The sequence below is a fragment of the Chelonoidis abingdonii genome, chromosome 6, assembly GCF_003597395.2.
Source record: "Chelonoidis abingdonii isolate Lonesome George chromosome 6, CheloAbing_2.0, whole genome shotgun sequence".
NCBI lineage: Eukaryota > Metazoa > Chordata > Testudines > Testudinidae > Chelonoidis > Chelonoidis abingdonii.
The window spans coordinates 62,917,757-62,934,935 of record NC_133774.1 but is presented as its reverse complement, the minus strand read 5'-3'; the positions used below and the strand labels follow the sequence as shown (position 1 = coordinate 62,934,935).

General features: G+C 38.5%; 1 protein-coding gene across 9 annotated transcripts in view; it reads right to left on the bottom strand.

Annotated features, from left to right (window-relative positions):
• The window catches only part of RHOBTB3 (Rho related BTB domain containing 3), a 60,289-nt gene that overhangs the window by 22,804 nt on the left and 20,306 nt on the right, over positions 1-17,179 (bottom strand). For 7 of the 9 annotated variants that reach the window (XM_032798672.2, XM_032798670.2, XM_075067097.1 and 4 more), the window contains exons 6-7: positions 4,113-4,224; positions 2,204-2,569 (exon numbers count right to left, since the gene is read on the bottom strand). In XM_032798672.2, the coding sequence (XP_032654563.1) occupies positions 2,204-2,569; positions 4,113-4,224 (478 nt within the window). The remainder of the gene's footprint in view (positions 1-2,203; positions 2,570-4,112; positions 4,225-17,179) is intronic. The other 2 variants (XM_032798674.2, XM_075067098.1) reach the window with 1 other exon arrangement.

The window sequence follows — 17,179 nt, the reverse complement described above, 5'->3', positions numbered from 1 at the left end:
AAACAAATAAGATTTAATAGTACTGGTATATATTTAAATTAAGGAAAATTATTCATTCATTCTATGCAGATTGATTTAAAAAAAACAAATACACAGAAAAAGGTTTCAAAACAGTGTATTAAAAACATTTGGCATAGATTTTAAATACACTTCTTTTTGCAATTTTGTAAACTACCTATCTATATTCACTTTTCTCCTTACTTGCCATCTCTTTTCCTTTCCTTCTTCTTGCCCTACTTCTCCCTACCTTTACAACCACCCCCCTTTTCCTTCATCTGTATTTCCTCAATCCTCTGCCTGCTTCAAAAAAATAACCCATCCATCAGTCCAGAGATGCTGAAGAAATGAGCATTTTCAGAGATGCTGCCACCACTAGTTGAACAGAAAGGCAGGAGCAAAGATCCACAGAGAAGCAGTTCACTTAAGTGCTGCTTCTCCTAGCAAGGACTGCTCCAGCCACTCAGCTAAAATACATGGGACCAGCAGAGATTTTCCTTCTGAAGCCCTACTTAAGCTGTTACCATTATACTCAGTGGATTAGTGCCAGTATCATCCTTTTCCGCTGATGTTCTGGAACAGTGGAAGAGGAAAGGAAATGGAGTGAGGCAAAGGAGACAGATGAGAATTAAGAATTTTAGAAAGTCATTAAAAGAAAAATTAATAGTTAAACATTTCCTATATGAATATTATTTGATAAGTCTGCATGTAGCATAGTGATCTAGTTTAAGTTGCTTTATAGACCTCATGTGTGTTCAGTGGGAGATAATTACTACAGAAAAATCACATATGATGATCATCTCCTAATTTCTACTTTAAATTTTGTTTCAAATTATTGACCAGCATATAAATAGCGGGAATATACACGAGTATATAAGGCAGTACGGAACTGCCAAGTAGCAGCACTAAGTCCTGCCAGGGAAATCCAACCCCACTGCAGCGAGAGATAAGCCATGAGAATCAAGAAGCATGCAGAGCTCCTCAGAGGTGCAGTGTCCTTACCTGGAGGGTCAAGGGGCTCAACCCTCTGTTTTCTCTAATGTAAACCTCATATAAGATGACCGCGCCTCCAAAGGTTGGCATGAGACTTTGGTCAAAAATTACAATTCAGTTTACACATAATATGGTACACAAACTGAAGGCTCTTTCAGCCAACCAGATAACAACTTACATCCAAATTATTTTTACAAAAAAGTCTGATAATGCTCCATACTGGTTTACTGAAGACATAAGATTGGAATCAGTCTTGGAGGAATTAAAGTAAAATATTCCTGGCCCTTCCCAAAGGCTACGGACTGCCATTCCAAGGAAACAGTCCTTTACTTTCGAAAACCATCATTCTGGAGATAAACTCAGCTTTCTTACATATAAGATCTCTAGCGATACAGTTACACATTTCTAATTACAGTGAATGCAATGATGCAATATTTAGAGAACTACTACTTCCTCCCACAAATCTTATAGTTTTCATTAGTGGGGCTGTTATATGTAATACAACGAGAAGTCATATCAGTACAAAGTAATAGGCTATTCAAACAAAAGAGTTGCTAGATGAGTTCGTGTTCTTTAATAATACTTTACATTTACTGTGTCTTTCAACTGAGTCTCACAAAATGTTTTACAGAGACAGAAAAATATCATTAACCTCCATTTCTCTGTTAAAATGGTGCTAAGTGACTTGCCCAAGGCTACATAATGAAACAATGGCAGAAATGAACACAGATCACATGACTCCCAGTCCTCTGCTCTCACAAACCAGATGATGTTGCTCCTCATTCTCTTTAATACACTACTGTATGCAATGTTTTTACCATTTTTAAGTTTTATTTTGTTCTGAAATTATCTCACTGAAAAGCTCTTTTTGGCAAGGCAATATTTGGCATTACATTCATCCTTACCTGTTACTTATGGAAAATGTGTTAGCTTTATACAATTTTGGAGGAAAAGTTTTTCCACTTTAGAAGCTTCTGGTTTACTAGACTTTGGAATTGAATGTATAGTGCTAAAAGCAATAATTTTAAAGGTTAAGCTCCATTTCCATGTAGAAACTGTTCCAAATAATGGTCTATAGAGATGGACTATTTTAATCAAACTGATTTAATCCTAATAGAGGAATATATTTTGGTAGGGTAATATACACACTCCATAGCAATACATTTGCTCTGTAAAAAGATAGTAAACAGCTGGAACCATTCTGACAGGATACCTGAATAAATGAAGTGCAGAATGTCTGACAAACAAAAACAGAAGAAAGAGTCTTTAACAATGACTCTAACCGGTGGGCCGCATGGTGAACCTCTGTTAGAAACTGGAAACACAGCCTCGCTGTTCACTGCAAAGAGAGTCTGTGCAGTCCTTATGATAGAGGAATCCTGAATATCAGCTGGACTCTTCACATTGAAAAGTAACATGAAGACATGGCTTACAGAGCACAAAACAATCTTGTGTGCTTCTACTACTTCCTTTAAATCTTCCGAGTAAAATATCACATCCACACACTGGCACCAGATCAGCAAGTTATGTAAATCGGAGTTATAATGCGAGGCTTCACCTTTTAAGATTGGCATTTTTTCTATAAAAGTGAGATATTAAAAATAATGAATGAACTGTTTTGTAACTCTAAATGCCTATTAGTTGCTATGCAAACAAAAGCATCTTTACTCTCAGAAACTGGATCAAATAAGGACATAAAAGGGTATTTTCTTAATTACCCTCAATAAAAATCTGCTCTTAAAAACTATATATCACCTTCACCATTAGAACAAATCCAGTCTTTCATTCACCTTGAGTGACGTTACTAGAATAATTAACATTGAACTGTTCTGTAAAAATGTTTCCACCATTTTATAAATCTTCCAATAAAAAAATTAAAAATGTCTAATTATATACATCTAGTTTCTCATCATCTCACATAAAAAGGGACTTCATAAAAAAATATAAATATGTGTATACTTTACCCATATTATGGTTTAAGTAAACAATCTTTCCTAACTCAGAACTTTAACAATTTAATTTTTTTGCATGCCCTACAGTTAAATGCAGTCTCAACACCTTACACTTTGCAGAAATATGAGAGAGGTTAGAGACAGAGCCTGAAAGACTCATAGCAAGAGTTAATTGTCAGTAAAAAAATGTTTCAGCGCAAAATTTATAGAATAACTCCCTTAAACATTCTAGGCTAAATCTTTCCTCCCCTTAAACCCGTGCAGCCCCTCTGACTTCACAGATGGAGCTCAGATCGACTACAAGTACTACTCTGATTTTAATCTCAGAACTGTGCGTGTAAAGATTTAGGAATGGTCGTATAATTATGAGAAGTTTTATAAGAGTATATATTTTACAATGGATGATAATTTCCAATATGCTTATTATTGTAATTTAAGGTAACTTCATTTTTACAAGGTAACAAGTGTGGTCTGGTCTTCTTTTCATTTAAATTCACAGGAATGTTGCCACTGACTTGAACTAGGGACAGGACTGGGCCCCAGATTCTGGGCTAGGTTCAACATTTAGCCTTTACTAGAACAAGTTATATTATGCAGAGTTAACATGAAGCCCCTTCGAGTTATTATACCACTGGTCTGACCCAGGGTGGCCATTCTTATGCATTTAAATTTGTGATTAAGTTACCAAATTTTAATCAAACGAACTATAAAAAACTAATATGATGTTCAACTGCTGAAACTTATATTAAAAAAAAGATAAAACTACCTTTTAGCCTTCACGCCTTTTAACATCTCCCTTTACTTTCTTGTGTTACTACTATTCTTTTATCTCTTCACATGCAGCTTGTATAAACTCAGATTTTATCCATAATTTCCCTAAATGTTTCATATTCTGAGTTCACTTCAATAAGCACAACTCCTGATTTTTTTTTATAAAACATATTACAAATTTTAAATGATCACCCATCACATATCATATATATATAGTTTTATAAAATCCTCAAGATTCACAAAGTACTTCCCTCAATAATTAAGTAATCCATTCTGAGATAAAAAATATCACACATCACGGTAGTTGCTAGTAATAGATAATTTATTAAACATGTTTTTAACTAATCAATCTGATCAGTTTTACACTGAAAAAAAAAAACTAATTACTATTATAAGCACCTGGTTGTTCAAGCTGAGGTGCTTTAACTCCATGGCACTTGTGGCTTTTTTTCCTTTTCTTCATTTTTTCAGATGACTTCTGATTCAAGCTTTGGATCATAAAATACTCCAACTAAAACATGAGATAAATATATTTAAAAAAAATACAAATAAAGTTAAGAATAAATTAAACAAACATCCTCACTTTTCCCAGTTTGTATGCAGAATTGACACTGATGCGAATGTGGGTAGGTGTGCAATGTTGACTGAGTACTAAAATTTTACATAAGAAATCAAGTAAAGTGAATTGTGATGAACTGTTGTTTGAATTAATCTAATTAAAAAGACTATCAATTCAAAGGTTAGTCGTTTGTTCTCTGGGGCAATCAAAGCAGAAACCACAGCTGTGCTACTAGAAAAGAATTAAATAAATCAACCATAACAACAAACAAACAGGTACTGCTACAGGATTTGGAGGAAGGAAGAGCAGGGATTGATAGGTAAATATAGGTAATCTGATGCAAGTCCCAAAAATAATGATAAACAGTGTAAGGGCTTTATTACTAAGAACTATCCAGGAACACTGTATGACACCAAACTTTTATGAGCTGCTTTATTATACAAATAAAGTCAAAATATAAAGAATGTATTTAAATAGAGCTTAGTTTTCTAGAAGCAGAAGATAAAAATGTAACCAACATAACAGGAATAGTATATGTAGTAAAGTTATCCGTTTTCCAAAAGTCTTAAAGACAATGTGAAGATGATAACGTGTAAATATAGAACTAAGGGATCACAGAACAGAAGGAAAGGTGGAAGTAGTGAAGGGTAATTACTTACAAATGAGATGGGTAAGGCAGTTATACTATTACTAAATTTTATACAGTTTGTTGCCCCACAGGTAGTAGGGAGATATCCCTTCATGACTGGACAAGCTTTGGTCAGGGGTCTGGAATAAGAAAAAGGTTTCCTCCCATGTTGGAACCAATGACACAGAAGAAGGTAGACTAGAGGTCATGCAAATGAGATGCAAATTATGAGAAAATAAGTGAAACCAGGCCCTCATTAAGTCTCAAAAATACTAACTTCACTCTAATTGTAGTACAGTTTAGAAATCTGAATAACGTAGTGACCATCAAACGACAGTTCTATGCCAACAGAGTCAAGTTTGGGGTGTAAGTTCTCTCAATCAGTAGATACCACACACAGCCTTAAAGGGAAAGGGAGAAATCCCATCACTTCTGAATTACTCCTATAATTCAGTACATAGGAAAGCACTCGGGGGGGGGGGGGGGGAGATCCTTCCTTGGGTCTTAAATATCAGAAAGACATGGAGACTTTTTCCTAGACGTTTTAAGCACTTGGAGGAAGTACTCAAAATTGAAGAACTACAAAAACATGAACACAGATAGAAAATGTAGCCTATGTTGTATTTCCAAGTAAACCCTAATAGTGTGAAAGACATTGACACCAAAAACATTGACACCATTCAGGTAAACAATGTAACAATGGCATTGACGTAAATTGTGACGTATTTCAAAGTAAATCAAGAGCACTGAAAAGAAGAATGTAGGTACTGACATCATTAACCTGGCACACTAACAGCTCTGAAAGGTCAAAGCTGGCTCTAGATCAATGTTTCAGCCAGCAATGAAATGTGGTGCATGTGTCACTGACAAAGCTAAAGCTATGTGATGAAACGTGTTCTTCAGGCTATACGAGCTTAACTGTAGCTCAAAGCCAGAGGTGTATCCCAACATCATCAATGCTGTTGAAGCGAATGTAACCAGAAAGAGATCTCAGCAAAGAAAGGTAAGGTATTATCAGTTGAGATATAAGGTCTCTCACAGAGGTAGACTTCCGTCTCAGGAGGTGGTACTTCAAATTTAAATTTGGAATTGAGTATAATCAATGCTGTAAGCATTCCAAAGCTTTGGCATGCCCACTGACTAATCTGGAGGGAGCAGCTGGCCACTTCAAAAATGCCAGAGGAGCTGCCCCGAAGCCTATTTTGGTACCAAAATAAAGACTCATCTGGGTTACAGGTACTGAAGTACTTATGCTTTGAGGCCTTCTCAGCTACTTAGCAGAAGCCTTTATGAGACCAAGAGAAGCTTGTGTTGCTCACCCTGAGACCTAGCAGCACTGATTCCTTAATCAACAAGCTATGGCTCACTAAGAGACATCTCAAACAATAACAGGCACATCTGTAATGGACATCTTATGACCACATCCAGGGCAATGTTTTTAGCCACTGGACTACTCCTCTGCCCTTTTCTAAAAGCAGAACAGTACAAAGCAACAAACAACACCACCACAGTATAAACCCAGTGTCTATAAGAAAACTCAAATGAGGTTATAAAAGTAAATTTAAGGTCCATGAGATGCTGAGGTTGGATCTCTTCATAATGTTCAGAATTACATGTTAGTATGGTAGAGGTAAAGGTAAATTTATATAAAAAATAATATGAAAGACTAAAGTCAGCTAATGCTACAATAGCAACAGTTTTCAGAGGAATTTCCCCAACATCAGCAGTAAAAAAAAATTACGGCCAACAGGGGGTGTTGTAAATCTTCAGTCATAATTGAGGTGTGCTGCTTGCTGAGGTTTAATGTACAGTTTGGAGAATTCCCACCAGTTCCGGACCAGGACCACTGACCCAGCAATATATTACTACATTTTTTGTAAAAAAACAACTCTTCTTATCAAGTATAGTGATGTGGTTATCTGTTGGAAAACTGCTCAACATGATTTAATCATGCAGGAGCATTTTGCATTTAAAAATAGTTTCAGATTTCCAGTTTTTGTATGTGGTCTCCCTAATCATTGTGCCAACTGTATATCCACTTGGGGTGGTGGGGAGTCCACCTTAGAGCACTATACATGTTTTGAACTCTTAAATTTGCTTTGAACACCTCTATATTGCGAAAAAAATCTCATAGTTGTGATTTCAGTAGGTTTTTAATACTTTAGCTTTTAATTTACTTCCACTTTCCCATTGACTTAAGATATTATACTTTTGAAACTTCATGCATTTTGGAAACAAAATAGCAACATGATATTCTTGTAGGTTCAGCATCCCAAAGAAAGTCCTATTTAGTTTTATTTCAGGGCATTTAATTTGTATTACATGCTCAGTCATGCAGTGAGTGAAAAATGTCATTTTCTGACTCAAGGATAAACTGATATAAAACGTTTATCAAGTTAACACTCAGTGTTAACAGTATAATTCCATTTTCAAACATTACAGAGATGAAAAATTAATTTGTCTCACACAATAAGATATAAGTTAATCAGAAAAATGAGGTGCAGTTAAATCGTTTCCTCCTTCAAAATAACCACACTACCATGCACAGTAAAAGTTGCTTCTATGAAATATGGTTACTGATGAGATTACATATTTAAAAAAGTTTCACTGTCTAAGGCACTGCGCTCACTATATGCACGGAGTTTTTCACCTAAAAAGATGGGGAAAGAACTTACAGTTTACTGTAAAAAGTGGAGTCACTAAAGCTGACTTGCAAAGAGGGAAATAACTGACTTGTATAATTTTTTGGTTCTTTAGGACTGTCTAAAAGATGTCTGTCAAAAAGTATTCCACTTTTTTTACATTAAACATTCAGGTCCTATCTACTTTGGAACAGGGTGGATAAAAAAATCGATGATTTTTAAAAAAAAAAAATGCTTTTTGAGGAAAAAACCTAAAGACAGTTTTAATTAAGATATCTTTGAGCTATAATGTTTCACATCAGAGTAGGGATTTTAAATTCTAATTCTATAGCATGAGACAATATAGTCATGTAATGGTTAAGAAAAGTTTTGTAAATGAGTTCCAATAGTTCATGGATTAGGAAGCCACATTTACAGTGTTCCAGGGGCTTCTGTATAGATTTATCTTGTTGTCTACCGAATGGGACTCAGTGATCAGTCTAGAAGATATGATCAGAGATCGGGGCTGCTCCAGGCCCCAGCATGTCAAGCACGTGCCTGGGGCAGCAAGCCACGGGGGTGCTCTGCCGGTTGCTGCAAGGGCAGCAGGCAGGCTGCCTTCGGTGGCTTGCCTGCAGAGGGTTCGCTGGTCCCGCAGCTTCGGTGGACCTCCCGCAGGCACGTCTGGCGAAGCCGCGGGACCAGCGGACCCTCCGCAGGCAAGCCGCCGAAGGCAGCCTGCCTGCCGTGCTTGGGGCGGCATAATGCTTAGAGCCACCCCTGTCAGAGATGCTTAGTTTTGCAGTTCTCAAACTGTGGATTTGTGTCTTCAGAGATAACGTACTTGTTAACAACAAAAATGTTTTAAAATAAATAATATAATATCTAGTGGTGAGAAATAACAGACCTCAACCCTATTGTGTCTCTGCAAATTTCTGTACACAGAGTCAATTCCTTACCTCGCTCTAGAAGGGCAAAGTTTCAAAAAGTTCAATGAACAGAAGATTGCTGGGGCGGAATAGATCTGGATGAGGAGAAGTCTGGAGATAAATGTGAGAAGGGAGGGAGAGGCAGTAGAAACAAAAGTGGAACTGTTTGAGCAGCATATTCCAGAAGTCTTGGGGTTTTTCTGAGTGTAGCCTTCATTGATCTGAGATCTACCATACCATTCTCTCACTACAAGGGAAAACCTATAACGGCAGCAGGCCGTAAGAGAGACTCAATTGTGGAATATTTAAATGAAGTTCCTTTAGCTATGGGTAGGACAGGCACGCGTGCAAAATGCAAACAGTGCAACAAAGAAATGGAAGGCCTGGTTGTCCAAATGAAACAACAGCATGAGAAGTGTTCCTTCTCATGAGGAAGCTGCGTTGAAGATCATCAAAGGAACATGTCTGAACATGCAGGATCTTCAGGTTGGTAAACTTTTTTATTTCATACTTCTTTCTTAAGGACTGCCTGTCTTCCTTCTGGACTATTCTTGAATTCTCAGGTTTGAGCAAAAATTATAGTGGTTACGCTATAGTACCATCATTATAGATGCAGTTGTGATAAAAAAATAAATAGCTGAAATAGGCAGATCTTCCTTTTACAATTTCACCTTTAAAGTAGTACTGAGTGTCAGTGAATGCAATGAGTAATAATAAATGAGCAGTACGGTAATAATAATTACACAACTGCATTGACTTATTTCATTTAGGAGAATCCATTCTCAACATACAGGATTCTGAAGACTATCCACCTTCAAGATCACCATCATTTTCTATAGCTTCAGCATTATCTGCCAATGATAGTGTTTCAGTCACATCATGTATGTCACATAGCCACAGTATATCACCAGTAGCAAAAAGAAAAAAAAATAAATCTCCACTATAGATAAGTTTGTGATAAGAACCAGCAGATTACTAAAAAAAAGGAATGGATGAAAAAATTGCCTAGTTTGTTTATGCAACAAACTGTCCTTTCTGTGTGACTGAGAACTCACACTTCATTAACATGGTTCAGTCATTAAGACCAGAATACAGTCCACCCAACAGAGCAGATGTTGCAGGCAAACAGCTGGATAAAGTGTATGAAAAAAAACTGAGCAATGTGCAAAAGGTCTAGAGGGTGAAATTGATAACCTGAGTCTTGATGGGTGGAGCAACGTCCACAATGATCCTGTTGTACGTGCTGGTGTGACAACAGAAGGGAATGTCTTCCTTACAGAAACAATTGATACATCAGGAAATGAACACACAGCAGAATACTTACAAGAAGTAAAAGCTGTAACAAATTGTGAAAAAAATTCAAATGTCTAGTACACAGCTTGGTCACAGACAATACTGCAAATGTATCCAAAATGAGAAGACATTTAGAAGAGCGTCCCAAGCTAATAACATACGGTTGTAGTGCTCATTTGATGCACCTCCTAGCCAAAGACTTCAGTCTTCCACAAATAAAGGCTAATATTGTTGAAGTTGCAAAATATTTCTGTAATAACCACTTTGCAGCAGCTTCTCTGAAAAAAGTGGGAGGAACCAAGCTAACTCTCCCACAACACGTGATGGAACTCAGTAGTGTTTTGAGCACTGTATCAAGAATTGGCCTAATCTGATGGCAGTTTGTGGACAAAATAGTGAAAAAATAGATGACACTGTCACAGCCAAAGTTCTCAACACGGGGCTTAAGAGAAAAGTTGAACACATGCTGAGTACCATGAAGACTATTTCTGTAGCACTGAACAAAATGCAGAGAAATAGCTGTTTTATTGCTGATGCTGTTGAAATCTGGAAGGAACTGAGTGAGCTCTTAAAGAGAAATATGCAATGACAGAGTTAAATTACAAGCATTAAAAAAAGGAACGGGACAAGCACTATCTCCAGCTCATTTTCTTGCAAATATTCTCAATACTCGGTACCAGGGTCAAACTTTAACTGCTGAAGAAGAAGAGTTGGCTCTGACATGGACATCCAGCAATCATCCCTCCATAATGCTAACTATAATAAACTTCAGAGCTAAGGGTGAACTATTCAAGAAATATATGTTTGCTGATGATGTTCTAAAGAAAGTCACACCAGTGAACTGGTGGAAGTCACTTAAGCACTTGGTTTCAGAGACTGTTGAAGTGATCATCTCACTTAGCAGCAGCAGCTTCTTCTGACGGCGTAGAATGAATATTTTCTTCCTTTGGACTAATTCATTCCAAATTGAGAAATCTTTTGGGATCTGAAAAAGTGGGAAAGCTTGTTTTTCTTTTCCAGATTACGAACAAACAGGAAAATGAAGGTGAAGATGACTGAGTTAGCTGTAGAACCCAATGTTTTCAGTTTCTCATGTTGACCTGGCTGACATAATTAAATGAAATATTTTTAAAAAGAACAGAAATTAAATAGACTATTTTAGTTAAAAAACAAATTTTAACCGAAACAAACCTGATTTAAAAAACCTGAATGTTTCAAGCAAATGAATTTTTGAATTTTGTTAAAATATGTTTGCTGTTGAAGAAAAAAATCCAGAATACATAATATTGTTTTAATTAAATAAAAATTTAAATGTTAGTCTGGTGATGGTCTCCTAATAAAGCATGGCAAGAAAATCCTCCAAATATTAATGAATCCCCTGTTGAATTGGAGATAATTATGAAATTATTGGGAGGTGAACTATCTTCAGTTACCTTTGGTAAATTAAATAACCAATCATTCATTTTCTGATATCGCTGTAAAACTAATCTGAAAAGTTTTCAGAAATAAATCACTTTAAAAATGTATAGCGTGTACCTTCTAAAAATGAAACCTACATATTCTTCACAACTCAGAGATACATGTATTAAGGTTGTAACAACAAGAATGCACTTTTATGTAGAGATCCATGATTAAATTGAGTCTTCCTGAATAGTGATTTAAATCAAATCCATCCTGTTTGAAGGCTATATGATGAGTGGAAAAGTAAATTACAATATATCACTGAGGCTGAAAACCAGCAAATGAGAATGAAAGTGATTTTTTGTCAACACATTTAAAACTCTGTTTAACTTCTATTTCAGTACAATGTCTAACCAATACTTGGTTGAAAGATTTTTTTAAACTTCTAAGACAATCCTTTAAACTAAGTTGCGAGAACTCAAAACAAACATCTGAGATCCCTGAGACTTTATAATTGATAGGGAAGATCACATTTAACATTTCTGATACTCTTAAAATACTAATAAAAAACAGCAGAAAACAAACATTTTTGGGAAAACATAAAAAGCTTTTGGATCTTCTTCATACACCAAAAAGAAGCAACCCAGCATTTTTTAAATTCTTTACAAGTTATCAGTATGGACTATATTTAAAAAACATGCACTTAAGCAATCTCACAAGCAAGTCTTCACTGTTTAATCTGTATTACACATGTAATCGCTCATTTCATATTTGTAAAAAATACGTTTTTGAAATTTTAGTCCTATCTAACATTAAGGGCTCAATCCTACTTCCACCAAGATTAGTAGAAATGTTGTCATTGATTTTAATGGGAGTAGGAGCAGGCACTAAAATAAACCCTCATACCTTATTAAGTTACGTCTCGAAGTGGGAGAGAAAAATTCTAGTATGATAATTCACTTAAACTAAGTACGGAGTGTCATCTTGATTGTTATCTGAGGCCTGCTGTACACACAGTTTTTGTATGAATAAGAAAATGTCACTCACCCTGTGCAGTAACTGAGGCTCTTTCAGACGCATGACCGACCCTATGGGTGCTCCACTGTAAGTGCTGCAGTGCCCCGTGTCTGGATTGGAGATCTTCACTGGCAGTGCACACTGGACCACACATGCGCATCTCCCCATCTCATGCCATGAGCAGCAGGTATATGTAAGCACTGTGTGGTCCAACCGCCACCCAGTTCCTTCTTTACCGCAGAGCTCATCTTTCAGCTCCAAAGCAAAGAGCAGGCAGTGGAGCACCCATAGGGACATTCATCTCGAGAAAATCAGTTACTTCACCTGGTGAGTAACCTTCTCTTCTTCGATTGATGTCCCTGTGGGTGCTGCTCTGTAGGTGACTATAGCACAGTGCCCCTAGTTGCAAAGTCAGGATTTCAGAGCAGTATTTAATACGAACAATAGGACAGTGTGTCCTAGTAAAGTATCTGATGTTGCGTCATGAGTAATAGTGTCATGACAGCTAAATGTGTCCACGTATGTCCATGTGGTCGCTTTGCAAAGGTCAGCGATCAGGACATTGTTGAGCAAGGCAAATGAAGTGGAGAGTGTGCCTGAGTGCCAGGAGGAGATAGCTGGTTATGCAGCTGGTAGGACAGGTTTATAAACTATGAGATCCACTTGGAAAGGCATTGCTTAGAAATGGCTCTGCTTTTTGATCTTTCAGTCATTGACAGGCATAAACACGGCAAGCATCTGAAAAGGTTTAGTTCTGTCCAGGTAGAAGTCTAATGCTCATCTGACATCCAGGGTGTGTAATGCCACCTAATGCTGGTTGCTGTGCGGCTTTGGGAAGAAGCAGAGAAGGTAGATGGGTTGGTTTAGATGAAAAGAGGATAGTACCTTATGTAAAAATTTAGGATGAGGATGTAACATAACCTTGTCTTTATGAAAAAGTGGGGGGAGAGGTAAAGGAGGAGATGCCACGAATGGTCCAATTTCACCAACCCAAGAGGCAGAGGTGATTGAAACAAGAAATGCTGTTATCATGGGTAAGTGAACATAAGAGCACATTGCCACTGGTTGAAATGCTGGTCTAGTAAGATAATGTAGGACAAGGCCAGAATCCCAAGATGGGATGGGATCTCGTATGTGAGGATCAAGATTTTGGAGGCCTTTCAGGAATCTTTTCATGAGCGGGTGGGTGAACATAACAGTGGCCATCTATATAGGGGTGAAGGAACATGATGGCTACCAAGTGCACATGAATGGAGCTAGTGGATAACCTGGATCTTTTAAGGTGTAAAATATAGTCCAGGATGAGCAGTAATGGAGTGATCATTGCTTTGACATGATTGGAGGTGCACCAAGATTGGAATCTAGTCTATTTGTGGAAGTAAGTGCATCTAGTTGTATCACATCTGCTATTCAAGAGTACTTGTTTAAACAACCTCTGAACAGATCATCTCTGAATCCTGGAACCATGCCTTCAGATTTGACCCACATCCTGTGAAAGGAGACATGGAGTCGGTCACAGAGTATTCAGTGGTCATACCGTCATGCAAATAAGTTACGTATACCAGATCTGTTGTGGCCAAGTCGGAGCTATAAGGATGACTCGGGCTTGGTCCCCTTGGATCTTGTGAAGTACTCTGAACAGAAGGGGAAAGGCATAGAGCAGCAGCACATCCCATGTGAGGAAGAATGCATTGTGATGCACGCCTCATATTTTTTTCATAGAGATATGCTTATGATATTAATATGGCATAACTAAGATATGTTTTATGCAAGATGGGTCATGTGAGATATCATTAGAAAGGTTCCAATTTATTGAATTTGATGATAAATGCATATAAATTGGATAATCTCTGTATCTGAAGTTACGAATATTGACTATTTAACAAATTACAACTGTGTTTTCACCTGTGGAACACCCACCAGACAGTATGCAAACAGCCTTGATGGGCCACTGGGGGGGAACAATAGGTCTTTGAAGATGCTAATCTCCTCCGTCCTGAGAAGTTTCCTGGGATGCAACTTTGACACTGCAGGGTCAGGTGATCATGTCACCTGGTACTTCACACCATCTTGGACTTCTAGCAGTTTTCCATTAAGAGTGGGTGGGGGTCAAATTGAGTGGGAAACAAAGGATTCCTACCATATGCAAACCCTATTTAAAGCTGGGGAGTAAGGTAATCTTGGTTCGTTCTTCACTGAATTTCCACCCAAGATGACTGCTTGGACATCGAAGAAACAAAGACAAAAGGGAGGGGGAGGACCTCAGATTGGGAATGGTGTCCGGCCCAAGAAGGATATACCTGGAGTTTTAAGCTGCAAGCAAGAGATATCTGTCCACAAAGAAATTCTGCAATCTGCTTAAAACAACATTTAGGGTGAGAAATGACTATTTGTAGCCAGTTTCTTTAGTGTACTGAACTTAGTTTGCAAGTTTGTTTTATTTGCTCAGTAATCTGCTTTGTTTTGTTTGCTATCCCTTATAATCTACCTTTTGTAGTTAATAAACTTGGTTTTTGTTTATTCTATAACCAATTCGTGTAATTCAGCACAGGGGATAAAGGGGGGGGGGCAAAAAATCTCTGCATATCTTCCTCCATATTGACAAAGTGTGAATTTTGTGAGCTTACACTATAGGCTGAGATTCGAGAAGAGGTCCATTGTCTCCTCATGGACCCATCTGAACATGATACCCTTCATGCTGTATGAATGACAGTCATCTAAGTATGGAAATATGACAATGCCCTCTTTTGCATAGGTAGGCAGCCACCACCGTTAAGAGTTTGGTGAACACTCAAGGGGACTGCAGGAAGTATGAAGGGCAGCACTTTGTATTGATAGCAATTGGTTCCCATGATAAATCAGAGGAACTGTCTGTAGGCAGGGTTTATTGTGATGTGAAAATATGCATCTTGGAGGTCAAGGGCTGAGAACTAGTCCCTCTGTGCCACTGCTGGCATAATGATGGACAGGGGAACCATCTTCAAGTTGTGCAGTTTGACAAACTTGTTGAGGTTTCCAAGGTCTAGGATTGGTCTCCATCCGCTGGATTTCTTTTGGATCAGAAAAAAATGGGAGTGAAAATCTCTCCCTCTGTGCTAGAATGGGACTGGTTCTATCGCTTCCAGTTGCAGAAGGTGGTTTATTTTTTCTTGTAGAACGTGTTTGTGAGAAGGGTCCCTAAAGAGATTGGGAGGGAGGCGCACAGGATAGAATGGAATGGGATGGAGTATCCTTCCTTAATGATTTCTAGGACAGCGGCTCTCAACCTTTCCAGGCTACTGTACCCCTTTTAGGAGTTTGATTTGTCTTGCGTATGCCAAGTTTCACCTCACTTAAAAACTACTTGCTTACAAAATCAAACAAAAAATATGAAAAAAAGTGTCACAGTACACTATTACTGGAAATCTGCTTACTTTCTCATTTTTACTATATAATTATAAAATAAATCAATTGGAAGTCACAGCCAAACGTCCTGATCTTTTCTGGCCCTGGCAGTCAGGTTGTGGCAGCGTATAGCATGTACAGCAGTATAAACAAGTCATCGTCTGTATGAAATTTTAGTTTTTACTGACTTCACTAATGCTTTTTATGTAGCCTGTCATAAAACCAGGCAAATATTTAGATTAGATTAGTTGAAGAACCCTCCTGGAAGACCTCTGCATACCCAAGGGTACGCATACCTCTGGTTGAGAGCCACTCCTCCAGAACCCACTTATACGAAATAATTAGCCGCCAAGATGGAAAGAGAGGGGCTAAATGGTCGCCAAACTGGTGGAATGTTAGAGATGGCGGGTTGTGATTGGAACAGGGGGAAGGCTTCTTGAGGCCTCGACCACATCTTCAAAAATTGTTGTTTGGCCAAAGGTGTGAGAGAGGTAGCCCTTGAGGAGTTGTACGTCTGCACCTGGGAGGACGGGGGCGGGGGAGAGCTTCTGTCAGTGTTGCGTGTGGTACCGTAAATTAGGAGCAAACAGCAGTCAGGATCACAGGGGTATTGCTATTTCCCCAGTCATCTTCTCAGAACTGGCATATAGATGCGGAGAGAGCAGAGTACTCGAGCGTCCTTCAGGGAGTGTAGGGACTCATCCGTGCACTCTGCGAGTAATTTGGGGCCCTCAAAGGACAGGTCTTCAATGATGGTTTGTACTTCACTGGGGAGCCCAGAGGGGTGCAGCTATGAGAACCGACTTGATTACAGCAGTCACAATGGAACAGGCAATAGTATCTGCAGAATCCATGGAGGACTGTAAAGCTATATGGGCCAAGAGGTGTTCTTCAGATATAAGTGCCTGGAGCTGCTCCTTCATGTCATCAGGAAGGTTGTGGCAGAGTTCCCGTATTTTGAAATAACTGACATAATTGTATTTGGCCTCACAGTTAGAGATGCAGAATTAGCATGTAGAAGATGACTAAGCCTTGCAGCCAAATAGATCCAATCACTTCCAATCCTTGTCATAAGGGGTGGATATAAGGTGGCACTGGCATCCCTTTTTGTGCACGGCCTTGACAACTAAGGAATTTGGAGTGGGGTGACATAATATTTTTTGGCGGCCCACTTGCATATGGTCTGCTAGAGCACACAGGCCAGGTCAAGAAGGGACTCATTGACAGGGAGGGCTATTTTGCAGGATGAGGATGTGTGCAGAATGTTGTGCAGTTTATGCTGTTCTTCTTTCATTCCTCCAAAGTAATCTGGAGGGAGCGTGTTACCCTGTGAAACAGCTCCTGAAAGTGTTTAAAGTCGCTGGCTGATGTAGGGGGTGGAGGCATCATAGCCTCATCGGGGGAAGAAGAGGAGAAAGAGTGGCAGTGTAACCTCCCCCTCCAGTTCTTCTTCATCCGCTAATCGGTCTCTGGTGATCAAGAGATGGAGAGGGATGGTGAATTTGTAGGCTTCTGGCTTTGTTCCATGGGAGCCTTCCCAAACTGTAATTTGGATATCACCCATGGATTCCAGTATAGCTAATGTAGAGGGAATGGCACGAGCGGTTGTCCTCGGGAGGTTGGGGGTCGTGGAT